This window comes from Radiomyces spectabilis (assembly GCF_025331425.1).
Source record: "Radiomyces spectabilis strain NRRL 2753 chromosome Unknown BYT42scaffold_1, whole genome shotgun sequence".
Lineage (NCBI taxonomy): Eukaryota > Fungi > Mucoromycota > Mucoromycetes > Mucorales > Radiomycetaceae > Radiomyces > Radiomyces spectabilis.
The window spans coordinates 2,455,962-2,481,822 of NW_026251926.1; the positions used below are offsets into that span (position 1 = coordinate 2,455,962).

The 25,861-nt window shown below is 42.8% G+C and overlaps 10 protein-coding genes and 2 non-coding genes across 12 annotated transcripts; 6 read left to right on the forward strand and 6 right to left on the reverse strand.

The window, feature by feature from the left end:
• Positions 1 to 238: 238 nt before the first annotated feature.
• Positions 239 to 1,674, forward strand: BYT42DRAFT_553535 (domain found in IF2B/IF5-domain-containing protein). Its single transcript, XM_051566490.1, has 7 exons — positions 239 to 313; positions 409 to 514; positions 577 to 662; positions 733 to 954; positions 1,026 to 1,171; positions 1,245 to 1,387; positions 1,464 to 1,674. The coding sequence occupies exons 1-7, from the start codon at positions 263 to 265 to the stop codon at positions 1,631 to 1,633; spliced, it is 924 nt and encodes a 307-aa protein (XP_051428680.1). The 5' UTR covers positions 239 to 262; the 3' UTR covers positions 1,634 to 1,674.
• Positions 1,590 to 2,512, forward strand: BYT42DRAFT_32704 (uncharacterized protein). Its single transcript, XM_051563048.1, has one exon. It carries the CDS (start codon positions 1,928 to 1,930, stop codon positions 2,453 to 2,455), a length of 528 nt encoding a protein of 175 aa, XP_051428681.1. The 5' UTR covers positions 1,590 to 1,927; the 3' UTR covers positions 2,456 to 2,512.
• Positions 2,513 to 3,740, reverse strand: BYT42DRAFT_32709 (uncharacterized protein). Its single transcript, XM_051563049.1, has 3 exons — positions 3,685 to 3,740; positions 3,251 to 3,599; positions 2,513 to 3,169 (listed from the first exon to the last, which is right to left on the reverse strand). The coding sequence occupies exons 2-3, from the start codon at positions 3,401 to 3,403 to the stop codon at positions 2,570 to 2,572; spliced, it is 753 nt and encodes a 250-aa protein (XP_051428682.1). The 5' UTR covers positions 3,404 to 3,599; positions 3,685 to 3,740; the 3' UTR covers positions 2,513 to 2,569.
• On the reverse strand, positions 3,613 to 5,007 carry BYT42DRAFT_620498 (kinase-like domain-containing protein; the record flags this gene model as incomplete). The annotated part of the gene is made up of 6 exons (XM_051572362.1): positions 3,613 to 3,811; positions 3,878 to 3,929; positions 4,004 to 4,358; positions 4,426 to 4,513; positions 4,605 to 4,651; positions 4,714 to 5,007. The coding sequence occupies 6 exons, from the start codon at positions 5,005 to 5,007 to the stop codon at positions 3,613 to 3,615; spliced, it is 1,035 nt and encodes a 344-aa protein (XP_051428683.1).
• BYT42DRAFT_32782 (uncharacterized protein) lies at positions 4,779 to 6,538 on the reverse strand. Its single transcript, XM_051563056.1, has 3 exons — positions 6,434 to 6,538; positions 5,088 to 6,360; positions 4,779 to 5,008 (listed from the first exon to the last, which is right to left on the reverse strand). Exons 1-3 carry the CDS (start codon positions 6,497 to 6,499, stop codon positions 5,004 to 5,006), a joined length of 1,344 nt encoding a protein of 447 aa, XP_051428684.1. The 5' UTR covers positions 6,500 to 6,538; the 3' UTR covers positions 4,779 to 5,003.
• Positions 6,539 to 8,720: 2,182 nt separating this feature from the next.
• On the forward strand, positions 8,721 to 10,330 carry BYT42DRAFT_553546 (PLC-like phosphodiesterase). Its single transcript, XM_051566491.1, has 2 exons — positions 8,721 to 9,416; positions 9,509 to 10,330. Exons 1-2 carry the CDS (start codon positions 8,848 to 8,850, stop codon positions 9,978 to 9,980), a joined length of 1,041 nt encoding a protein of 346 aa, XP_051428685.1. The 5' UTR covers positions 8,721 to 8,847; the 3' UTR covers positions 9,981 to 10,330.
• Positions 10,331 to 10,341: 11 nt separating this feature from the next.
• On the forward strand, positions 10,342 to 12,010 carry BYT42DRAFT_553547 (uncharacterized protein). Its single transcript, XM_051566492.1, has 5 exons — positions 10,342 to 10,871; positions 11,048 to 11,150; positions 11,229 to 11,288; positions 11,362 to 11,602; positions 11,675 to 12,010. The coding sequence occupies exons 1-5, from the start codon at positions 10,367 to 10,369 to the stop codon at positions 11,897 to 11,899; spliced, it is 1,134 nt and encodes a 377-aa protein (XP_051428686.1). The 5' UTR covers positions 10,342 to 10,366; the 3' UTR covers positions 11,900 to 12,010.
• Positions 12,011 to 12,871: 861 nt separating this feature from the next.
• On the forward strand, positions 12,872 to 13,387 carry BYT42DRAFT_477945 (protein-tyrosine phosphatase-like protein; the record flags this gene model as incomplete). Its single annotated transcript, XM_051563651.1, has 2 exons — positions 12,872 to 13,213; positions 13,259 to 13,387. Coding segments are annotated over 2 exons (471 nt in total), but the record flags the coding sequence as incomplete, so codon positions are not given.
• Positions 13,388 to 13,897: 510 nt separating this feature from the next.
• BYT42DRAFT_609891 (uncharacterized protein) lies at positions 13,898 to 17,602 on the reverse strand (the record flags this gene model as incomplete). Its single annotated transcript, XM_051571324.1, has 14 exons — positions 13,898 to 13,967; positions 14,029 to 14,108; positions 14,169 to 14,304; positions 14,371 to 14,434; positions 14,516 to 14,575; positions 14,640 to 14,837; positions 14,908 to 15,138; positions 15,225 to 15,281; positions 15,343 to 16,317; positions 16,390 to 16,555; positions 16,632 to 16,679; positions 16,742 to 17,071; positions 17,143 to 17,300; positions 17,386 to 17,602. 14 exons carry the CDS (start codon positions 17,600 to 17,602, stop codon positions 13,898 to 13,900), a joined length of 2,790 nt encoding a protein of 929 aa, XP_051428688.1.
• Positions 17,603 to 19,531: 1,929 nt separating this feature from the next.
• On the reverse strand, positions 19,532 to 19,604 carry BYT42DRAFT_t12. The gene has a single exon. It is a non-coding gene; the product is annotated as a tRNA-Lys (tRNA).
• A 2,311-nt stretch (positions 19,605 to 21,915) lies between these two features.
• On the forward strand, positions 21,916 to 21,988 carry BYT42DRAFT_t7. Its single transcript has one exon. It is a non-coding gene; the product is annotated as a tRNA-Lys (tRNA).
• Positions 21,989 to 22,198: 210 nt separating this feature from the next.
• Positions 22,199 to 25,147, reverse strand: BYT42DRAFT_553558 (lactate permease). The gene is made up of 11 exons (XM_051566493.1): positions 24,789 to 25,147; positions 24,617 to 24,730; positions 24,421 to 24,551; positions 24,326 to 24,362; positions 24,221 to 24,241; positions 23,958 to 24,154; positions 23,777 to 23,847; positions 23,270 to 23,706; positions 23,126 to 23,192; positions 22,825 to 23,056; positions 22,199 to 22,763 (listed from the first exon to the last, which is right to left on the reverse strand). The coding sequence occupies exons 1-11, from the start codon at positions 24,977 to 24,979 to the stop codon at positions 22,381 to 22,383; spliced, it is 1,881 nt and encodes a 626-aa protein (XP_051428689.1). The 5' UTR covers positions 24,980 to 25,147; the 3' UTR covers positions 22,199 to 22,380.
• Between the last annotated feature and the right edge of the window lie 714 nt (positions 25,148 to 25,861).

Consider the following 25,861-nt stretch of genomic DNA (forward strand, 5'->3'; position numbering starts at 1 on the left):
AAAATGGGACGTCTACACAGTACACTGTTATATCATTGACTTTTGCGAACGAAGTAGTCCGAGAGGAATTAATAGTAGGCCGGGATGCAGCGCGTTTAGCCTGGCAACGTTGCAGACTCAAACGTCAAAAAAAATCTCTGGTTACATGCGGACTCCGAAAATAAAAATGATGACGTAGCCCCGCGTATCAAAGATTTTTTTTTGTTGAAATAAAGTCAAAAAAAAAGCACCTAAGCATCTTGGATCTATAAGTGTGGCCATCATGTCCGACAAAGAAAACGAGGCTGTTGTAAACCAATTCGACGACGAAGAGGTATATATTTGTGCCATTAGTTTCTAATCTCTTTCTTTTTTTGGCAATCATATTGTTAACGTCATGGCCACTAACGGACGTGTTTACCAATGTAGCCTGATTTCTCCAAGCTCAAGAAGAAGAAGTCCAAGAAGAAGGTCGATTTTGATACTGAAATCGATGCCTCTGAAAAAGCTGACAAGCCTACGGAGGACGCACCAGGTAGGAATTGAAAACTGCAAGAAAAAACATAGTGTGCGATTACTAACCGCTGGCCCTTGTAGCTGACGATGATAATGCTGATGCTGATCCCGATGCTATGTTTGCTGATTTGAAAAAGAAAAAGAAGAAGAAATCCAAGTCGGTAGAGGTATGAATGGGCAGCATTATACGATGCTTCAAAAAGGTTACAGAAGGGTAATGAGTGCTTTTCATTGTAGGATGCTCCTGAAGAGGAAGCTGCGCCAGAGAATGCCGAAGAAGATTTAGATTTCGGTGCCTTGAAGAAAAAGAAGAAGAAGAAGAAAAACATGGCTGAATTCGAAGCAGAACTCGCTGAACAGGAAGGCGAGAGCGTTGACACAAATGCAGATACCGACGCCACAAAGAAGGTCGAGGACGAAGCATGGCTGAAGAGTGACAGAGATTACACCTATGACGAAGTAAGTCCACAAATTTTACAGCGTCCCGTTCCAAGGACATTTGTATTGACGTTTTATTCTTATTTTTCTAGCTTCTTGGTCGCGTGTTTAACATTTTACGCAAAAATAACCCTGAATTGGCTGGTGAAAAGAAGCGATACACCATTGTTCCTCCCTCCATTCACCGTGAAGGTAACAAGAAGACGATCTTTGCAAATGTGGCCGATATCTGTAAACGGTGAGTATGAATACCCGCCCATCACAATGAATCGATATGCAGAACCAGGATGAAACTAAACTGTGTTTGATAGTCTGCATCGTCAACCTGAGCACGTTATTCAGTTCTTGTTTGCTGAATTGGGTACCAATGGTTCCGTCGATGGTGCACAACGATTGGTCATCAAGGGTCGTTTCCAACAGAAGCAGATTGAAAATGTGTTACGACGTTATATTGGTAAGTCATGTCTTGGAAGAGAATACAAAAAAGTTGGAATTGTTCAATGCCATTAAACTATTTCATACACTTGTAGTTGAATATGTGACGTGTAAGACTTGTAAGTCGGCTGATACTATCTTGACAAAGGACAACCGATTGTACTTTGTGCAGTGTGAAGCATGTGGTTCTACCCGATCAGTATCTGCCATCAAGACTGGTTTCAAGGCTCAGACAAAGGAAGATAGACGTGCAAACAGGGCGTAGATTGAATCTCAAAGCAAAAAATAAAAAATTTCCTTGCGACCTTTTGTTTTTCATACAATAACCCTATCAACCAAGCGATTTTTGTTCTTTATACCGCTTGATTTTTTTCTTCTCTGTTTTTTTTCTATTTTCCGTTATTCATGTCTTCCGCTCCAAGCGCAATAGTCCTTACGTCTTCGATTGTAGGGCAGATATTGATGGAGGTCTCCAGAAAGATCGTCAGACCATCCATTATTCTCCCGATTATTGGCTTTGCGTTTTTTTTCGACATGGCCGAAGTTGTCATTAGCGATTATGTGGACGAGTGGGAAGACGAACTCGAACGAGAAGGCATTCACGTGGATTACGATGACGAGCCTTATGATGACGATCCATATCCCTTCTAAACCTGGTTCACCGTGTTCTTTTGCCAGTAACAAAACGTCCGTTGGTGCTTACTTCTTCGGAAAGCATTTCTGCAAAAGGAAAGAATTCACTGAGACATACGTCACATCAACACCATGCGCCTCTAAAAAAAAAAAAAAAAAAAAAAGACAAATCTGCAGCTCTCCTTTCTACCTTTTTCACACCATGTATCGTCAACTCACACAACAAAATCCTACTTTAACCAACCGTCCTACCCGATCACCACCTCCAATGCACAATGTCCATCCAGCATTTGGTACAAGTATACCCGCATGTCACTGTCCACCTACCCATCGGTTTGACTCGGCGATAATAAGTCCCATCTTTTTTGGGTACTGTAACCCTTCACGGCCAGAATCTTTGCCAAAACAACCTCAACAACAACAACAACCGTATCTCCAAACCAGTAAACTATAATAAGACCGAATTTCCCACGATCGGCGTATCTGCTGTATTTCATGTATCATAACTCATTACGTATTAAAAAAAAATAACTACCAACAAAACACATGAAACGAACAACTAAAGACTTCAAGAGATAATGCATTCATCTGGGCTGGATGGTTTGCCCTTGTCTCGCTTCGTTTTTCGTTGACGTTCGTCTCTCGTTCCAGATGACAGTGGAGGAAGAAACACTTCGCTCTCCTGAATGTCTTGCAGTGTTTCGGTGCTGCGGTTTTTGTTCAACGGATAAGTGGTGGAAGTGGGTTGATGAACCACCGATGTAAATACACGCGAAAGCTTCCTCGTTCGTTGACGGAGTTGAGACGACACGGACGATGTAGGACGAGGAAAATTAGCTTTGTCAGCATCATCATGATGATATGACGATCGTTGCAAAGAGCGAGTTGTTGATCCCTCCATATCAGTTTTCATCATGCTGGACATTTTGGATTTGGGGAGATCCGAAGTTGACTTTGAGAAAAAGGATTTATCCAGAGTCCCGCCATGGATATTCTGATGGCATACGCTATTTGATTTACACTTGGAATGACAGATGTGACCGCAATCTTTTTTTTTTTTTTCGTCAACAAGAAGTTTGGGCATACGCTTTATTGTTGTTAAGCTTACCTTCACAGACCAATGCATCCTTTTTAATAGGCAATTGGCACGCTTTACAGCGAACTGCACCTATCGGGAAAAAAAAACAGGTTAACCTATGCACTCATAGAGAAGACTACTCTACACATGAGAAAACGAAGTGTGGCCTACCTTTCGGAAATGAGCCTTTGACAAATCGATGGTCAGAATACCCTGATTTGGCTTGAACAGGTAGTTTAAACGAATCCAATAATTCCGTGACCGGAAGCGACGATCGTGATGGTTTTTTATGCGGTGTAGACCTGGATGTCCATGGTTCCACATCCTTCAAGCTCGCCGGCGATATGTGTCGTAGACTCCTTGGAAAGGATCCAGCACTGGCTCGCATGCCAATATCGGATAAACGTCGCAGCGCAGCAGATTCATACTTTACAATCCATGGATGTTTTAGGAGTTCTACTGCTGTCGGTCGATCTTCAGGGCATTTGCGGAAGCACAGTTTTAGAAAATCGAGCAATTCCTAATGTATCGTGTTAGCTACAACTTGACACCATAGCGAGCTTTTTTCTTTGCACAAAATCCACGAAGGTTGGGGAATTACATACGTCAGACACGTCTTCAGGTAATGGTGGACAGTCATCTTCCACGATCCTGAATAGCGCCGTCATTGGTATCAGATTAGCGTAGGGAGGTTTACCGGTGCAAAGTTCTATCACCGTACATCCTAACGACCTGGAAAACCCGCTCAATGAGTTATTTTTTCATCTTGTTTCTTTTGACGCAGAAATAAGAACTCACCATATATCCGACTTTGTAGAAGCGCCTTTAAGCTCAATCACCTCAGGTGGCACTAAACGCAGGAAATTGGCATAAGCGTCACCAGGATATACCGGGAAAAAAATGCAGCTAAAGAATGGGACTTACTCCAGTTAGGGGTTCCAGCGACAGCACCTGCGTTGGCTTCTTTTAATTTTAGGTTCAGCGACACGCCAAAATCGGATAACTTGACATCGCCGGTTTTAGTCGTCAATATATTGGCGGCTTTCAAATCACAATGGACTACATCGCGTTCATGAAGATAATTCAGGCCTTCCAATATTCGCAAGCAGTAATTCGCTACCAGGTTTTCCGGAAAACTCCCAAAATGCTTGAGAGTATTCAGAAGGGACCCATTTTCTACGAATTCCAAGACAATATTGATGTGTTCGGCACTTTGGATGAAGCCCTCATATTTAACGATATTCGGATGCATTAATGATTGCAGTAACTCGGCTTCTTGCTAGTAAAAAAAAAAGCACATTCTTATGAATAGGAGTGCGACATGCCTAGATCAGCACCTTACGTACCAGTACATCATCTATATCTTCTTTTCGTGCATCATCAAGCTTGATACGTTTAACGGCAACCATCCGACCGGTACACAGCTCTAGCGCACTAATCAAGTATCATTTGTCCTGTTGTTAGGGATCTAACATACAAAATAGTCGCAAAAAAAAAAAAAAAAAAAACCGGTCCGTCATTTTACCGGTATACTGTGCCGAAATGACCCTTGCCAATGGTATTTCCTAATTTCTGGTAATCGAGCTTCATCAATATACATTTACCTATAGAAAGTCCATCTGATGTGCACCTACATATCGAGCAATAATCATGCCTGCATCATCGAGCATATCAATACTTTCTTGATCAGAAGTGTTTAATACAGGTTTCATAGCGTCGCTCATTAGGGTTCCTGTCGATTTTCGTCGAGGCAATGGTACCTCAAGGCCATTCGCAGCGTTTGATATGTGAATGGAAGGCGCGTGAGACACGGAATAATTAATCTGATGAGCTTGCTTTCTTGGATAACTGTGAACAGGGTCCGCAGAAGTTAAACGAACAGAACATTGGGTTGGTATAGAGGGTTCTTGCGATACATTCGCTTTCATGCTGTTGGAGACTTCCTCAGTTGTATGCTTGACGGAAGGTATATGTTGTGGAGTCTGTCTGGTATCATTGTTCGTCTTACTTTGTAAGCGATATTGAGCCGAATGACCAAAACCAATCGTGCTAGGTTTGCTGTAATCGACGTGGTCAAAGATATGGTCGCCCTCTTCAGGTTGCTGCATAATCAGCGAAATATCGCCGGCAGAGAGCTGTCGTTGCATCGATGTTTGTTGTTCTCTTTTTACTTTTTGATCGGTCCATTCCTGGTAACGCATATGGAAAGGCATTTTATGACGCATGCTCAATTTCTTCGTAAAGGAAAGTTGTGCCAATTTACTAATGCGTGATGAGGCCGAAGTCGTTGATGCAGGCGAGGTTGTCTTGGTCGGGTGAGTATGGTCTTCCTGATAAGAATATGTGTTCGATGCGCGATCGCGTTGGGAAACTTCAACATGAGATCCAGTCATGTCACCCGAAACATCGTGTGGATGATCATTCTCCCATTGATCGTTGACTCGGTAGTCAAAAAGCGAGGCTAGATGAAGTGGCATCGATGATGATGGTTCTTGCTGATGCTTGCGTGTAGTACCATAACCGCTGTCTCCAGAAGAGGTGTTACTACGCGGTGATATTTCTTCTTCCTCTATGGACAGCGACTTTAGGTGAATATTAGTCGAATCGCACGTCAGTTGACTGGATAGACGTTCCAGTGATAAAGCTCCCAGGGGTAGAGTGCGCTGCGGTACGGCGGCATCTAAATCGTCCCCTTCCCAAAGCAAATCATCTTCGTCAGGCAGAGATACGATGGAATATCTCGGTTGTGGTGGGTATAAATCATTACTCAGAAAAGAAGTTGGTACGGATTCCAGGTGCATAGACGGATGGTTGCTCGCTGCGTTTCCGGCCAAGCTCTCCTCTTTTAACAATGTCTCCTTTTCATTAAAATGTTCCCCTATTGTCCAATCCCCGGTGCCGTGAAATCCCTGGTAATCGTTGTCTGAAGATAAAAGTGGTAATGATACGCTACGCGATTGTTTTTTGGTGAAGGGCGACGTATTGTGGGATGGCGATGTGACGATGGTATTGGCGGTGCAAAAATCGTACGTCGCTGATTGATGACTAGGAGACGTAAAGTGACGTGTATGTGATCCCCAGGTCTGGGCAAGAGGAACGTCTGCTTCTTGCTGCTCCCACATACGATGCGTTCGTTCAGTAAGGAAAGAAGGCGATGGTTGTTTGGGAGAATCGCATGGCTTATGGTTGTGGTGCAGCCAAGGATTGTGTTTCGAAGAATGCTCCACAGCTAAATCCTTGCTTGCGAGTAATTTAGCCAGGGACAAAATTGTCCAGGTCACCTGAAAAAAAAACGGGTTTTTAGTTCCGCGATTGAATAAAGTATTTAATTTTACACGTTGCATGACAACATACCGCCGCCATATTTCGATTGTCCAATAGATCAGTAACATAGAACAGATCCGTCATACGGACACCCATCTAACATATAACAATGTGTTGGATCAACAAGAGACGCGCATGAAGATAAAGGTACCCTAAAAGAATAATAGCTACATACCCGAGCGGCTGCCTGCAAAAAAGACGATATATTTTGGGCCTATCTCTCTATATCAGTAAATACAAAAGTATACATTGGTTGCCTGAAGAGACAAAGCGTACCTTTGCCGTAATGTGGTTGCTGTAAATAATCTGAGGCACTGTTCCCGCTTGTAGGTGATTTATTAACCTAGTTTCAACATGCAAGTGAGGGCGATCCGTGCGTTAGAACGATAATTTCAATTGACTCCACGCTCCGAGTCTTTCATGCTCCTTTTCTCCCCTTTTTGCCCCGTCTTCCAACTCTCTCGTTTTGATCGTTCATCTTCTTTTCCACGCCATGCACGCAATGGAACCCATTCACTGACTTGCACAAATAGACGCCATCCTTTAGACAGGAATGGAGATCGTTTCCTGGCAGTTTCTGTCGCAGCGTCGCTTCGATCCATTCTCTGGCCAGCCGTTGTTGTAACTGATCGTCTCGTCGCACATTGTAAGCATCGGTTTCCGGTACGGATTGTATTGTGGAACAGTAGTAGCTCGACGATCGGTTCATATTTTCATAAGTGGCTAAGCTATGGTACAGAGGAAAACGAAGAACGATATATGGATACGAAGTAGAATGAAAAAAAAAAAAAAGACGAAATAGAAGCAATAAAAAATATCCACGAGTCGAATAACTGGTTTTACTGCTTGAAAGAAGAAAGAATCAATAAAGAAAGAGAGAGAGAGAAAAAAAAAAAGAATAAGGACAAGGAAAGGAGGTAGGGAAATATAGGGTAGGCAGAAAAATGATGGCTGTAATTACAGCGTCGCTCGTGAGGCGCTGCTTCTTTCTGCAATTCAACTTGACTGCCGTTCGAAAGAGGCTGATTCGTGCAACCTGCTTCACATTTTCTTCGCTCTCATTAATGCATCCTTTATTTCTTTCTTCTCAGTTGTGGCAGAACCCAATCCCATGATGCTATTCACACATCGTCCGGTTAAAACTCACGTAAAGATACTGGTAATTCCTATGGCCAAGGTCGATTGGCTCTGTCAGCCGGTGATTATATAGTAGTCCATACGTCGATGATAAGATACCGAACAGTGCTTTACATTGTTTTTATCATGCTTGTCCGCCGGTAGAGCAACAAACAATAAAGCTTACCACTGTTGTTGCATCATTGGATATCTAGTATCCGTTACCTTGCGAAAGTCTGGCAGATATACGCCAGTTTGCCATTTATTTTTGTATATATAATAACATGAAGTGTACCGAAAACAGCTGTACAACAGCGACTCTGATATTATGGTTGCTGGGGGAACCTGTGAATAAGATGGTTTGTCCACCAATGACTTTTTTCTTGTACACAGGCAAGTGCATCTGTGTTTTCGTTGTTCAGTGTTTTATGATTTCTATTTCTTCCTGCGGAAGACATGCGATCAAATACCGTTTCAGATGCTATGTCATGAGTCAATGGACCCTTTCGTTCAAAAACCATTAGGTATCGTTGTTCCCTTCTTCCCACTCAACCGAGCTGAAATCGATCATCACTTATCATGATCAAAAATGGGTTTCTATGGAAAACCGGCTCCATCCCCATTGCGCGCTGAAGAAGCGGCAACGTGATTAAGAATGGATGCATGTGGCGGAGAAGAAAGTTTTTGTCTGTATGGGTCTAATAAACTGGGATTCAGGTCCAAATGCTTATTTCGGCATCCGAAATGATCTACGGTAGGTCCAGTGGGAACAACGAATGAACCTTCATTCGGGGAAATCATGAAACTTTTGTGCAACATCAAGTCGATTGACCTGAATCGGTAATGTTGCAGCAAATAAAGGATGATTCGAGACCTGCCCTTAATTGGACTTCCCAATTCATATCAGGGCAACCGTCAGAACCAGAAACGAAACAGGAAAACATAGCAAGAACGTAAAGTGACGATCCAGAATCAATTAATATTTAGTGTAAAATGAGTCATGATGTCAGTGCTTATAGCTGGATGCCAAGCAAACCAAAAAAGAACTACAGTAAACCAAACATCAGAAAAAAAAACAATCCGATGCAAAATCTGCCTGGAATGGCAAGTTTTGGGTGCCGCGACTATAAATAAAGTATTATTTGGGTAAGGTTTGGAGCGACATATAAATGCTGACCAAATAAAATAAAAAAAGGTACAAGTATCCCTCTTCCCCTTGTACTTCTCCTCTACCTCGCCCATCTAAACTGAAATCCTCCTTCTCTATCTCAACCCTTTGCAACTCCTTCTAGACAAATCTATTTCTTTCTTTATATACTTTATTGGCTATGCGATCACCGTTGACCTTTGCCGTCCTTTTATCAGGGTGTCTCCTAGCAACCACCGTTTCCGCACAACAAAAATGCAACGGTTACAGCGAACACTGCAGCAAAACATACAACAGCTTGACGTATGTATTAACCCATAACTCGTACGGTTATACGTCCAATCCTGCGGCCAATCAGCTATGTCCTATTAATTCACAACTCGCAGACGGTGTAAGAGGGCTCAAACTATCTGCGGTAAAACCGTCCAACTCTTCTTCCGCATCCGAAATTCACCTCTGTCACACATCATGTTCTATTTTGGATGCTGGCCCAGCAAAGGACACATTGACGTCTTTAACAAGCTGGCTGAAAAGCAATCCTAACGAAGTGGTGACTATCATGTGGAACAATTTGGGTGACTTTGCCGCATCCGATTTCGAAGAAATTTACAAGTCCAGTGGTATCCTGGATTACACTCACACCCAAAACGCCGACAATTACAACTGGCCTACCTTACAAGACATGATTTCATCAGGCAAGCGCGTTGTGAACTTTTTGGATGTCGGTGCGGATCAGTCCAGTGTACCATGGTAAGCATTATTGTTTTGGGCAAAAAAAAAAAGGAAAAGAATAGGTTTGATGCTGAAGATTGATTATTTCCATATTGCGATTCGTTTCATAGGCTGCACTCAGAGTTTGATTATGTATTTGAGACGCCTTACAACAATAAGAACGAGAGTTCGTTTAGCTGTACGATTGATCGTCCCAAGAGTCCAGCCGATCCTGATTCCATGATGTATGTCATGAACCACTTTCTGTACGGCAGTCTTACGCTGGGTTCCTCCCCGATTGAAATTCCTCAAAAAGGAACGGCCAATATTACCAATTCCGATTCTCTGATGAAACAAGCTCAAAGCTGTTCACAAACGTTCGGCCGTCCTCCCACTTTCTTGGAGGTGGATTTCTACAACAAAGGTGATACCATGGCTATTGCTGCCAAGTTGAACAATGTATCTTATGTTGACAAGCCTCTCCAATGCGATCAGACGGCTGAAGCGTCAGGCAAAAGTAATCAAGATTCAGCCGCTACTGCTGTCATGGCATCGCCTCTGTTGCTATTGATGTTCACCCTGGCATCCCTGCTTCTTGTGTAATGTTGTTCAACAATAATGAATGCTTTCATTTCTCTATTGTGCATAAACCATGTATTAGTATTCCGATAGTTTTTTCTTTTTAGAAAAACATAAGATTGTAAACATTTGTTCACTCGTCGAAAAGTCTAAATCAAAAATAACCAGCCCTTGCCAAGATTGTAAGCTAGTTTGTGAAGTTGTGAACGGATCGACGGCAATCGTTTCCCAAAATAAACGTGGACTAAATTTTGAAAGCCAACGTCACTCCTTTTGGGTAACTCAACATGAAGGAAAAAGGAAAAACAGGTGATGGTATCCTCGCTGTGCTTCATCGGAGAGATAAAAATAACCACATTTGCTGGAAGAAAAATTAGGCTCGTTTTTCTTTTTCATTTCAGCCTGAATGCATGCAGCCTGCAGATGTAACTTGTTTTTGTTCCTCTAGCACTGTCAATCTAGCACATCCAGGCAGTAAGCTTATTTATACGCACCGGTGCCTGGCTTTATCACTGCTTTTTGACCTTCAAATCTTAAAAAGCTCAGAGAACACCAAACGGAACCGAAAAAAAACGACTCGGTGGCGGACTTTGAACCTGCCTCGATTCGGCAATTGCAAGGCCGACAAGCAAAAAAAACCAAGGGAAAATTGGCCCGAAGATGAATCCTTCCCTTTGTGTTCTTGCGACATCCATCCGTCCCTTAAAGAGGCCATCCATCGCAAATCAATAGACCATCTAGCTCATATAGCCATGTCTACCACCACCGCCACCTTCTCCAAGAACCCTTTCGATCTCCTCAACGAGGATGGTGAGGTCCGTCCTCAACCCGTCGCCGCTCCCCTCAAGGAGGAGAAGAAGGCCGAACAGCCCAAGGCTCGCTCTGGCAAGAGTGCCAGCCCCAAGGCTTCCGGTGGTACGCATCTTCATTCTTTTCTTTTTTCATTTTCCCATTTCGAAAAGCTCGGCATTCTTCTGGATAACATGTGAATGCACGTCTGTCTGTGAATTTTATTGCAAGCGACGAAAAATTCTGTCCCTGAATCCTTAAATTGGGCGAATGGGTTAACTAATATTTCTTCCTTGGTTTAGCTGCTCGTGCCGGTAAGGGCTCTGACCGCCGTCGTGGTGGTGCTCGTCAAGGTAACCGTCCTCCTCGTCGCGAGTTCGATCGCCACAGCGGTACCGGCCTTGTGTAAGTGTAGTGGATCACTTTCAGAAGAGTGTGATTCAGGAACACATCATTTATCTCGACTTTTTTTGTTCGGTACAGTGACTCTGAGAAGAAGGAAAAGCAAGGTTGGGGTCATGCCGAAACTGCTGAAGCTGAAGCGTAAGTGAATGGATTGAAATTTAAATTTATTGGATTGTCGTGGGCTGTTGTATTGATCATTGAGAACCAACAGTGCTGCCGATTCTATTTCCCCCAAGGATCCCGCCGCTGCTGACGAAGCCACCGCCGAGGCTGCCGCTGAACCCGAGGAGGTTGTTAAGACTTTGGAAGAATACTTGGCTGAGAAGGCCAACAAGTCCTTGAAGGTCTCCCTCCCCGAAGCTCGCAAGCCCAACGAAGGTGCTGATGACGGCAAGTGGAAGGATGCCGTTGCCTTCAGCAAGACTGAAGAACCCGAGCTTTTCGCCACCAAGGTATATATCCTTATTTTAGGGTCGTTATGTGTACGATGAAATTCTAATGCGTGTATCTTTACTTCCCTTCAGGAAAAGGCAAAGAAGGCTGAGAAGCCCCGCAAGGAGAAGCAGTTCGTCGAAATTGAACAACGCTTCCAGGAAAGAAACACCCGTGGTGGTTTCCGTGGTAACGATCGTCGTGGTGGTGAACGCCGTGGTCGCGGTAACGGTCGCCGTGGCAACCGTCAGTCCAACGGTCCCGTTGTCAACCTTCAGGATACTGCTGCTTTCCCCTCTCTCGGTGCCACTGCCTAAATATTTGTCCTCTTTTGGTTAGTGCGATTGACGAAGATTTCATGTCCCTTTTTTTTTCCTCCATTGGATGAGCAAAAACTATATAAAAAGTAAAACTCTATATTTCTTTCATATCTTGTTGTCTCGATGGTTATATTAGGAAAAAGATTGGTTGATTAAGGAGTGTGGCACGATTTGATTGGGAACCCACTGATAGCGTGTTAAACATTGCCAAGGGAGAGCGCTCGAAAGTATGTACCCATATATGCATATTGCTAAGGGGCAGAAACACGGGAACCATCCTCATGAATTGGCTGAAGTATGCATCTCATTAAAAAAAAAAAAAAGTGGATGGAAATGACTTTTTTATGTCGGGTGATTTATATCTTTTTCGCTTTCACTTTGATGGATGAGGAATTGCATCTTCCTGCTTAACGCATATTCCGACATGATCGATCCACCTATCAATTGTTTCCCCCTCCTCACACCAATGAATAGGTTTACATTTGAGTGTAATTGCAAAAGCCGCAAATGGGTCATTAATAATAAGTAAATGATCTGCGTTCTTGATCACGACACTAACGGCTTTGGCAAAACTCCTTTTATTCATTTTCTGAAGTTTATATATAAAAATGTTGGATTACCCAATATCATTAATCTGGTTGGTCAACGCGAAATTAAGCTATCAAGCATTTAAAAGTCGGGGGGTTTTTTTTTTCGCTCACTGTACATTTCTTTATCCTACTTTTATTCTTTTCCTTTTTTTTCTCGCCTTGGAGTTTTAGAAAGTACTACATTGATTTAACCATGGTCTTGAAAACCGACAGTATCCTAGATTCGCAAAAATACAAATATACCCAGCTCTCGCAGAAAAAGAACCATAAGAAGCTTTCTCTTTTTGTTGCTCCGCGACACCCATCTTTACGGCGGTTCAACGATCGTCCTGGCTACTCCCGTTGCTTACCAGAACAAGAATCCTCTCAAACCGACTTTTATCAACAAGGACCGGCCGAAATTCTTCCCCAGCTATACCTTGGTTCGTCACATAATGCTTGTCCGAGGATACTCGATACCTACGGTATCACCTGTGTTATTAACGTTGCAGCCGAAATTTCCACTCCTAATTTTGGTGCATTTCCTTATAACAATGCACGGACCCCAGGAAATCGCATCAGTTATCATCACTTACCGTGGACACATAGCCAGGATAACCTGGCCGAATATGAATTTACACGCGCTATACGAACTATAGAAGAAGCCCAGCTCGCCAATACCACTGTTTTGATTCACTGTCAGCAGGGCATTGAACGCTCAGCCGCACTGGTTATAGCCTACGTATTTTACCTTTCTCGACGACGAACAACTTTAGCTGGGAAGAAGAAACCCCTTCCTCTTGATAATCTTCAGTTGTCCATTTCACAAGCATACGAATTTGTTCGGAAACGAGCGCCATGCATTCATCCCAACATGGAACTCATGTATCAATTGAAGGAATTTGAGCGAAAAATATCAAGCACAACAAAAAAGGCACGAAATCAACGATCTGGATCGGTGCACTCGCGAACCCATCATCGTCTCCCTAATACAAGTGCTCTGAAACGACCACGGTCGGTTAGTTTCCGAGAACCAACACAGCACGATAAATTTCAGCATTGTTATACAACTGTACAAACGAAAAAGCAAGCTGATCAATCTGCTGCGCCATTACCCCCAGTAGGAGTGGTCGTTGCTGTATCTCTTTTGGCCATCTTTCTTGTATCTTTACGCCACTTGGATCAGCGTCATGCAACAAAAGTAATGTTAGAATCAGATAATGCATCTCGTACGTGTGAATCGACAAATACCGGTTGCAGTCAACCATCAACACCCATCACTCCCGCCTTGTTTTCTACACATCCTATATATTAAAGTTCCATAATTAAGTACAAAACAGCTTCCTATATTCTGTGTTACTCTACAGCTTTGTCTATCGACACGCTTATTGTAGTAAAATACAAAGTGGTTGTAGTTGATATATTTTTATTCGTCGGCAATATACAAGAATGGATGCTCCAAGAGTTGGCCTGCTGTTGGTCTTTCGTCATGTTTCCTAAAAAGCGATTGCAGATGTTATTATTTTTGTTTGATATTGGATCCCTTCTTAAACATACAATTTAAAGGTACACTGCAAGAAGTCTTTGGCGGCATCGCTGATGTGTTCGGGGATATTGGGTGCGATGTAACTTCCAATCTACGATCCACCGGTTTAGCGTCGTCGTAGTAAAAAGCCAGGCTACCATTTTATATTTACCTGGAAGATGGCCTGCATTTGAGAAAATTCAGGAAAAGGATGATCGCCTGTGAACATCTCCACCATCATACAACCCAGAGACCATATATCCGCCTTTCGTGTATACTGAGTCTGTTTCACCACCTCGGGTGCCATCCTAAATATTTCGAGAATGAAAAATAAGTATAACTGATCATTTGATGACGACTTTTTTGGGGTATACCAGAATATTGAACCCTGTAAACTGGGCCGATGGGAAGAAGATACGGCAGATAATCGCATAATGCCTGATCATCATCACGGTAAAATACAAACCACACGAAATTAGCCAGTGCAACCCTCTTCTTTTTATGTATAATAGAAGTTACCTTCTTCCACTTTCTTTGAAATGCCGAAGTCGGTAATTTTTACGCCTCCCTTGTTATCGACTAGAAATACAATGGGTTGACAAACGCAATGGAGAGTTTCATTGGCATAAGTTTTGAAATTTACCTAGCACATTAGCTCCTTTGATATCACGATGAACGATATCTTTGCCGTGAAGATAATGTAATCCTTTCAGAATCTGTCGAACAAAGCTTTTCACTAGAGGTTCTTGGAAAGCGCCATAACTAGCCAAAAGTCCTGCCACGGATCCTCCAGGCACATATTCCAGGAAAATACTGAAATGAGCATCATCCGTTTGCGACCCTATTCATCATCATTATCAATATCCCGATCCATCGCGCCTTCTAGAATCTTATTTTCATTCGACACATACCTAAGTATTGAACAATATTTTCATGCTGCAATTCTTTGAGCAGGAAAATCTCCCGTCGTAAAGCTTCTACCATGGACTTTTTACGTTCTTCGGTAGCAGAATTTTCCACAGGGAGTTCCACTTGTTTTACTGCCATCAATGCACCGTTCAAAGGATTCAGTCCAAGATACACATCACCAAATGTGCCCCGTCCAATCAAAGAACCTTTCATCCAAGAAAGGGGCGTATCTTCTATTGATAAGCAGCACGCATTAAGTCCATGAGAATCAAGCAGCCGTTCTCGCTAGCCAAAAAGGAAATATTGGATGATTCATTACCTGATATCTGTGGGGTTTGCTGCTTTTCTGTTTCACTCGTCTTTGCGTCAGCTTCTTCTGCCAAAGCAAAAAGTCAATTTCCTGTTTTACCGAGGAATGAAAGCGCTATTTTACGTACTGTCTTCTGATTTCTTTGTCGGCTTGGACTTTGCGCCGCTGAGATGCAGTAAGCTGGAAGATCGTCGCTGTATTACGTTTTCATAGCTTAAAGTGTCTGCACCTGATTTATCACCATCATTATCGTTTGCGCCGAACCCGAGATCTTTTTCATCTTCAGATAACGTTTCTCTTGGAGCAGTCGATGACGCATCCCCGCTTTTCACCTGAATGCCACTCTTTTCTGTCTGCGCTATGCTTTTATTGTTGCTGTCATCACTGTCATTGTCTTGATCTTGTTGAACATCTCCGTCTTCCTCTTCTTCCACTTCTCCGTCTTCTTCCTCTTCCTCTTCGAGAAATTTATCCAGATCGACACCCAGAACTGAGACCAGTTCGGGTAAGACGCTGTTTCGAGAACTGTGACGGGTATCACGACGGGTGGATCCGGTAGCTCTTGGTGTGACAGACATGCGTTTTGCGTTCATGCCAGCCGTTTCAAGGGCTTCACGTTTATGGTTAGGAAAGAAGGATGGCAGATTGGATGAAATGATTTCGGAAGGTGGACGTTCGCCAAAAAATCGTTTTACTTTGGGGTTATTTTGGGAATGCGAGGGCATCGATCGATTGGTTTCATGATGAGGGTCGGAAGGGTACTGTTGGTACTGTTTAGGAAGATGAGGATGACGAGTCGACAATGGTGATATTGGATGATAAGCATGGTTCGCAGATGCACCTGTGATAATATCTAAGGTCATCTGCTTGTCGGGCAGACAACCATGGTATGCTAGTGTGGGTTCTTTGATGGACTGGCTATAGTTGGACATAGCGTCTGATTCTGCACGTTGTAGCTGTCTTCGGGCATTGATGGTCCCTTTTCTTTTGAATTCTTCGTGGGTTGGGTATTGGTGGCGCTTTCGCAAAATGAGTCGTTCCTTTTCTGGACGGTCAACCGATCGACAGATTTCCGTTAATTCCGCATCCGACAATGCACGCGCTAAGAAATACAAGTCGTGGTGAACATTCCAACCCAACTGTCCCAATCAATCCCAATGTATGATCTGGTTACCCTCTCCGTTCGTGCTCGATCCAACGAATATGCAGTAACTATCAGCATTTGTCTCCTCGATACCGAACTTGTGTAGCACCTTGCCCATGATGGCCTTGGCTTCCGTTGCATTATGCACATTCACGATACGTGTTTGCCCGTCTTCTCCGAATACTTTAACGCATGTCTGATAGGTGTCATTGTTGGTGATCATTGTTTTGCCGAATACCGATCCGTTGCAATACGCAAAAATTGCCACTCACCTGTTTCACTTTCTCCATAGACATTATACCTCCTTCCAAAGAATTCCGCTACACTCACGTTAATGGACTAGCCCCGAGATTTGGTCACATAACGCATACGACCTACCTACCTTTTGTAAATTGCGAGGACTGGGCGGCATGACCGGAACGTCTTGCGAGCTACTGTTGCTTGATTGCGGTGAACCGCGCTGCGATTTTTTTGAATCCACGCGACCCAAGAATCTGGAAAATGAATTTGATCGATTCAGGATTCCTTTGGTTTCGGATGATTTAGAGGTTTTATCGGTGTGAGGGGTGATGTTGAAGCCTTCATGTTTACTGTGGCTTTCGAGATGTAGGGAAGGCGAACTATACATAATCGTGGACGGTACGGGAATCGATACACTCGATATATAAGGAGATCGATAATCGATCCTTTGTTGCTCGTTGATCAACGGGTTCTAAAAGGAATGTGAAATCAGAATATGATAACCTACTAAGCTCTTTTTTTCGCTTCCTTTTTTGATCCTACTTTTGCTCGAGCGGCCATGGCCACCGCGGCATAACAATCCTGTCTCAGGGTTTTGACAGCCACGAGTATTCGCACGCGTTCGCCCACGGTTTTTATCTTCATGTCCTTGAGGGCTTCATAATCTAATTCCAGTAGTATCGCACCTGTAATATCGTTATCTGCATATAAACGGTCATCGTGTGAGAAGCCATGTCATCTGGAAACAAAATGAAAGAAAACTGAGGGAAAAAATACGAAACGCACCGATAAACTTGGATGCGAAGCGACCCAAATTCTGTTGCGCCAGCCATTCTGCCACTCGATTTTCCGTCCAATGTCGCACTTCTTCGAGTGTGTAATAGCGTTTGAGATGTTCAGCGTAGGTGGGGGTTGTAGGTGAAGCATCTCGAGACGAGGACTGGACAAAATGTCTCGCGGACGGCGATGAAGGCGGTGGATTGCCGCTACCGGGTATTGACATTATATATCGAGACAGGAAATGCGAAAGGTGTGATTGGACAACACAATCCTCAATACGCTTTCAACGTGAGATAAATCTCTACTAGACAAACCGACTATTCTCCTGAGGTGAATTGTCTGGTTTTTTTTCTGGGGGGAGGAGTTTTCTTGCGCTTATTTGAAGCGGCTCCTCCATGATTTTTTGACCCAGTCGTCATCAAATGAGGCAATTGTATCTGATTGGATGATCTCCAGAGACCGTTAATTTGAAAATTTTATTTTGACATTCGAACTTGTGCATTGGAAAGTCGGTTCAATGAAAAAGCTAGCCCACCACACACACAGCAATGGAGCGACCGTAAACTCAAGACATTTATCAGCCTTATTAGCTTGAGAACGCAGCTCCCCTTTCACCCTGAGAAAATCCAACCCTTGTTCCTGAAAAGTATGAAAATCTTGGTCCAAGAACTCGAAAGTAACATTTTTCGGAAACACAACGAGGACGAAACAGTAATCCCATACACTATACACAATATCAGACATGCTTGCTATGGACCAGTATAAAAACACAGCTTACTTACCAGAGCTCTTATTCGGCCATCAGGGATTTTTGTGAAGGCTTCGCGGTTAGAGCCTCTTGTCCACATTTTTAATTATCCTTCTTGTCTGTATCTATATTTCCTGAGTGTTATTCTGTGAAATGTGAACATTAGACAGCTGGCTCGTGCTGTGAGAACACCAGGGGTCCATTGCAAACTTGAAATGTGGTTTGTAAACATGCGTTACGTACCTTGCTCGCCCAATATCTGGGGATCCGATGCGTTTTTGCACGTTAATTGCGATGCATGGCACTGCTCGGTCTGTCCCCCACACACTTGATTGATTGGTTCCCCAAGGAACAAAGGACAGGCTAGAGATGAGAATTTAGATAGAAAAAAAAAAGGGAAAATAGCAAAGTCAGTATGGCAATATATCAGAAATGGGAGTCTAATCAACGTACCTGTAAACCTCGACATGCCCTTTCGTCAACTGCTCAATGAGTTATCTATATTTTCTCTGTTAAAGAAAAAATAAGTTGAAGATAGGGCTTGATGGGAGTTAAACGAGCCGCACGGGCAGCGTACAAAATAAATATAGGAAGAGATAATTTGACACACATCACTTCATCCAGCTACCGCCAATCGTACTGCTTTCGATCTGATAACGTGCGAGGTTATAGAGCTGGTAGCAAGTACGGTTTAATATTAAAACGGGAATACGTTTATTCGCACTGCACATGAAATGCCATCTGTTTCTATCTAGCACGGAATTATCCTCATGGCAATATTCGTAGAGTAGTTTATCTGAAGCCCCAGTCTTTGGATAGTTTAAATCAAAGCTGCTGCTGTCCGCTCACCGACGACCCCATGCCCAATGTAGTGGACTATCAACGCAACAAATTCCCAAAGCAAAGTTCTCCATCATAATGACCGTGATATCCCATTGCTTTCAACTAGCTCTGTCTCTCCTTTTCTTCTCGAACTTGAAAAGTCTGTCCATCCCGAGGATGATTTGACTCATTTTGGTTTCCCTGCTCCAGGAACGATTTTCTACGCTGGCTCATACCATCAAACGAACTTGACTAGTACAGCACCTTTCTTTTCCTCTTATTTATTTCTCTTATTTATTCCTGTCTGCCTCCTATCTTACCCTTGTTTCTCCCAGTAGCTATTTTTTTCAATAAAATCTTGTTCCAAGGTCTAGGGCGAACAAATAGTCCGAAACGGACGCGTGTTCATACACCCTTAACGAACCTTTTACTTTTTACTCTTCAATAATTTTTTTCTTTTTACATACCCGCTGAGTCTTTCAAGTTAGCCAACGATTATGGCATGTCAAAGATAAAAAAAGGCACGAAGCAAAAAAAAAAAAAAAAAAAAAAAATACGGCGAAAAATTAGCGCAAAAAGAACAGCCCGACGGGGGGCTCGAACCCCCAACCTTGAGATTAAGAGTCTCACGCTCTACCGATTGAGCTAGCCGGGCTCTTCTTATTTTTGAAAATGAAGGCTACACTACATAAGAAAACAAGCGACATACTTTACTGGACAAACGGCATTTGCTTACGTAGTAACGACAATTATAAGCATACCTTCACGAAGATGAAAAATGACTTTTCCTGTTACCTGTCAAGGGTAGCAGTAGACAATGTATTTATCACTTTTCACCAAGATTGACGAGATATTGGGTGTAATATGCGAGCCAAAAATATAATTCAGTTTGGGAGAAGTATGTATTTTTGATATGTCGCATGACAATTGTTTTGGGAAATCCCACAACGGATTACAGCGGTCACGTGCCGGGACAAATGAGGCTTGATCAGGTCGTCGGGTGTTTATTGCCACCATGATCATTTCGTTTATTTGCATATTTATATTGCTTATCTCTTATTCATCCAGAGGTTATAAATACGCTTACATATATATCAATAAAAATCAGATAGCTATCTTGTTTTCTGCTCCAAAAGCCGTACATCCACTGGGTGCCACCTGCCATTGGAGGTCACCCTCTTACATTGAGTGACTTTCGTCAGACACAAGCCAAATATATTATACAGCATCATAGTACTACGCAAGGAAAAGAGAGAGAAAAATCAACGGCAAAAGAAGAGCAAAGAAACAAGAAAATAGGGGGTTTTTGTTCTCATTAGAAAAATAGTGACACCGTCAATACATGAACTATGGCAGATCCAAGGCATATTGACTTGATCGCTTGAATCAAAAGTAGCCTAACCGTCCGAATTGGCACATCACGTAATCATTCAGTAATGAAAAAAGCCACGAATACAATCGGTAAGAGTGTAGTATCATTTTAATGTGATTTACATAAAAGAACAACGATCTTCTAGAATTTATCACCCATACAAAAAAATGTAATCAACCAGCTTTTAGTCACTCTACTACTCCGGCACGACACCGGTTATCTTGATATCATTCTTAGAGTCGTACAAGCTTCATTTAATCTCGAGCAAAATGAATTGGTCGACTCATCTGTACACAATCCAAAGTCGCTGCGTTCTGAGCCATGATGAGTTCTTTGTTCCGCTCGAAGCTAGGATGGCGTTTCCTCCAGAGCTGGATTGTGCCCGAAAACGCACTGCTTTGCTTGGACAAGATCTTTGGCGGTTTACCATTCTTCGACTGCCTTGCACAGAGTCTCGGCTGTTTTGTTACGCTAAATACTGGACCAAGCGACTGTATGTGTTTTATCGCCGACGGGGCTCGGTTGGATGTCCTTGCGAACATTCGTAGTAAAAGGCCAATTTTGATTGTAGGTGAAATCTGCCTTGATTTGCGATTCTACGACATTCGCATTATCTATGATTGGTCGATATAGACCGATAAACAGCAATTAGTATTTGCATCCCACGGTAGCTTCAGTGAAATACATACCTTCAGTGGTGGGTGTTAGTGTTACGAGAGAAATAGTCTTGTAAATGGATATAAGGAATCATCAAAAAAAGAAATGGAATGAAAAAAAAAAGGTCCAGATTTTTCGATCGCCTTTTGTAAAGACTGAAACCATCATGGGCTCGTGAAGAAGAACATGTTCACAAGCAGAAACATTCTTTCCGCTTACCCAAATTCATTGCTTTCGAAGCTGTTTATTCAGCTAACATCAACCAAAAAAACAAAAAAACAAAAAAAAAACAAATGCATACTAACCTCATTTAGAATAGATCGAACCAACCGTTGCAATAGGGCGAAAGCCTATTTTCAAAAGTCTCGACAATCATATTCGTATATGCAGTGGCTTGTTCGATACACGCAAACGTCAAGGATTGACCAGATCCAGGAACGAGGTATGCTTGGTATGTAACATCGTATTGTTCACTGAAATGGGGACAATGAAGCAGTATATCGTCAGGCATACCATTCAATTGGATGGATCGGTCTTCAGAATCAACTGTGATACGTAATAGAAGCAATCTTGAGTAAAAACTTTTTGTCCATGGTTGGACTCACGATGATATAATAATTTATGAAAAGCTGCGCTCTGATCATGATATTTTTGATGCCTTTGGAAACCCGAATGATCTTCTCCATCTTTGCGCTTGATATATTGGTCTTAATATCGTGGCGAGCTTGATTTTCTGGCAAGTGGTGAAGGGATTTCCCATTACGCTTTGAAGTTCCTGGTACTTTGGTCGGTTTATAAGAAAAAGAACGCGCGGATTCGAAACAATCAAAATCCATAAAAAGTCCGCACCGAATAAAGCACCCAGCCAATCAGAAGGGGTTCATAGTCACGTGATTTTTTGTGCCACCAAAAACAGATTGGTTTTCGGACCAAAAAAGCCCGGCTAGCTCAATCGGTAGAGCGTGAGACTCTTAATCTCAAGGTTGGGGGTTCGAGCCCCCCGTCGGGCTGTTTCTTTTGCTTTTTTTTGCTTTTACCTTTCGTTTGGCGGCCAATCATCATACCCTCCTTTTTTTATGATATTTGATCGCATGCTTTAAAAAAGAATTTGCGAAATATAAAAGGAATCTGTCAGTGGGACGAGTTAGCGCCGAGGTAATCGAGCCTAGACATCTAAGTCTAATGGATGCAAAGGGAAAAAAAATTAATCCTTCTTGATACTCTTTCAAAGCAAGACGTAAAGTTGAAGTATCAGATACAAATAATCATTAAAATATGGCACATCGATGGGGATAAAAAAGTGATTATTATGGGGGTTTTTGGTGTTTATGTTACAGGTTGGGAATAAAGATTAGATAAACCAATTAAAGTGGATTTTGTCCCAGATCAACTTTGAACGGAACTAGGGCGGAATAATTCCAGGGATACCGTATTGCTGGACACAAGCCATGGCGCCAACGATACAGACCATAAAAATGGAGTGAAGTATGGTGCGTCGAAGTACGCGACCTTCTTGGCCTTGCATGCCAATGGTGGATACGCCGGTTGTTAGATTCTGGGGTGAAATCATTTTGGAAGTAATGGCGCCGCTGGAGTTGGTGGCGGCCATGAGGACGGCAGATAAACCAATCTGATTTGCTGCAACCACTTGAAGATTACCAAACAGCGAGTTCGCCGACGTGTCGCTACCGGAAAGGAAGCAGGCAAACCATCCTAACCATGCAGACAAGAATGGGAATGCTTTACCAACCGAAGACAGTGTCAGTCCGATCGTATAGACAATGCCTAAAAATGGAGAGAATGAATTAAGCTGCGTTCTCTTTACCATCAGGTGCCATTCACATACCAGAATAGTTGTATAAATAGGCAAAAGCCATGATGAAAGAAACAGTCAGAATCGGGAAAAAGAGTTGCTTGCATGTGTCGAAGAAGGCTTGATATAATATACATGGCTTGTAGCCACATGCGAGAACCAGCGCAGCATAGACCACACCTCCTACTAAAATTGCGGTTCCCGTAGCTAACGGTTGGAAAGCCCAAATCGCGTCGTATTTCTTTCCGTAAAGCGTCAGATACACCTTGGAAAACCGCAAAACAGGTATTAGCCATGAGCTTTCATATACAGTTGATCCGGTTCTTCCGCTTACCTCTTGATGCAAATGCGGCCATTTGACATTGACTTGTCCTATTTCAGAGACCTTGGCAAAGGTCCATCTAAGAAAGCAAAGAGTGCAAAGGTAATAAATGAGTCATGGTGGATCGTGGGAAAGGATAATTAAAAATTGACCCACATGATAACAATGACAACGATGATCACCCATGGACTCCATGCCAACAGCGCTTCTTTTAACGTAGGCGGGTCCATATTAAGCGGCTGTTCCTTGTCGTCGTATTCATTAGGGTCCACTTTGGAGTCTTTACTGCCTTCGAAACTCGAGGGACTGCTGGGCGGCCGTTCTTCAGTTTCTTGCTGCACTTTTTCCTCATGGCGGATTTCGTGGGAATCATGGTGTTTTTCGATCTCCTGTTGTACTTTTTCTTCGTGTTGATGAGCATGTTGTAGATTTTGACCTTTCTCCACATCCTCAGCAGCAGATACAAAGTTGGCATGGAATTCCGGTCGATACTTTGGCTTCCAAAATCGCACAAAAACGACGATACTGACAAGGGATACAATACCAGCGATCAAATCAGGAAGTTCGGGACCAACCAAATTTGCAAAAATTGCCTAGGAATACACGCGTGTGAGATTTGGGCAGGTGTGCTCTCGTAACCGCGTTACCATATACTAAACTCACCTGGATAATTGCAAATGACAGACCTGCCACAAGAGCAGCTGGCCAACATTCAAGCAACCCCGCTCGCGGTCCTGTTTGGGCAAAAATATAGAAAAAAACCCAAGACGGAGCGTTCTGATTAGTTCAATGATTTACCATGACAATCCATATTTTACCCATCTTCGGGTATTTTGCCTCGTACCTGCATAAAACAGCAAAGCATACATGGGAAGGAACAGACTGAGTAACGGGAGTTGTCTTCCCATCATGGCTGAAAGCTTCATCACAGGCAGACCCGTAATGGAGGCGAGTGTGGTGACAGGAATACCCAAAGCACCGAAAGCGACGGGAGTTGTATCGAAAATCAATGTATAAGTTAACGCGTCTAACGGATCAAATCTGGGGTGACAGGTGATGCGCCATTTAGCGAACCAAAAAATAGTTACTAACAATTTCTTGTCTTACCCCAACGACACCATAAGCGAACTGAAGTTGAGAGATGCGTCATCAATATGGTTAATTTGAAAATCCATCACGGTGTAGATCCTAATAAGCTTATACTAATCGTACCTGCAAATCGCACCGGGAGTACCGAATCCAGCGACTCCTATAACATATCAAAATTAAAACATGGTAAATCACGACGCAGCGGCATGGTTACAGACCTTCGAGTAGAGCGCCAAAACTGTAACCGATAATTAAGAGAATGATGCGCTTATCCGGTGGTGTATAAGTCAACATCCATCGGCGAAAGAGATCAAAGATGCCGGATCGTACGGTGATGTTATAGATATACCTGCAGATAAAATGAGGAATTTCGTCAAGATGAGCCGGAGATGGTAGATATTAAATAATTCTCACATTGCGTTGACAACGATCCACATAATAGGCCAGTTGGCGAAAACCATGCCGTAACCGATGGATTCAAAGCACTGTTGAGCAGGCATATGCCATGCGAAAATAGCGATAAAGATACTGTGATGGTAAAAGGTCAAGAAACGGCGGGACAAGGAGATAATATCATTAGGCATACCATGTTACTAGACCAGCAAAGGAAGAATAGTGGGCGGGAACTTTGAAGACACCCAGTAGCACGAGGACCAGTAGTAAAGGAATCAGCCCAACAAAGAAAGACCCCACCAGACTACCGCCTATGGGTGTGAGCTCTTGTACGAAAAGACCCGCAACTTCTGATGCAGGAGGAGGGGGCGGAATATTTGGCATAAGAAAGCAAGTAGAGAACAAGCAAAAAAAGACAATTAAAAAAAGGGAAGATCAGTAAATATTGAGTGATGCATGCGTTATGCGCTTTTTCTTTTTCTTCTTTTCTTTTCCCCCTTATGCTTTAAAAATTAACCGGTTTCCTATGTGAAAAAACCACGATTAGGTTTTTAAGCCCATCCTCGTACAAACCAAAATCATATCTGGATGATGAACTTTAAATTTCGCTACCTTTAGGTGTTCCGTTCTCTTGATGGGAAAATTATAACCATCCGAATTTCTACTTTTGGTCACAAGCGATTCAAAAACTCAAAATTGCCTTTTTGGGTATTTTAAAGCGATTCCAAACAAAATGATCAACCTGGCCCCAGAAATGAAGTCATCCTCACATCGCGTACTCATCGCTGCGCGGCCACAACCATCCAACATCAACTGCATTCACGTTTGAGGCTCGTGGGTCTTTGTTTTTCTTACCTTTAGCGGTACTTGCGTCTTGGGGGATTAATCTTCGTGTCAATGCTGGGCAGCGAACTTGTTCCAAAGAGATCGCAGCATGGACAAAGGGCTTTCAATGATTAGGGAAAATAAATAGATGAAGCATTGTGAGCTTTAATTTTACTGTTACGTGACTTATCGTAGCTAGTATGTGCTTTATGGAATGAGATAAACTAAGGTGTCAAGATAGATCAATCCATTTTTTCTTTTCGAATGTATGTCCGTACTAGGTAAACAATGGAGTCAGAGTTTGCAAAGTAAAATCGTGTGAACGCAGAGATGAAATCAGCGGATAAACTTATTGCATGCTTCCACTGTAATTCAGCATTTGATAGATATCCATGATTATGCAGATCCTGTTGATCTTGAGCTCGTGCTGACTGGCCAACG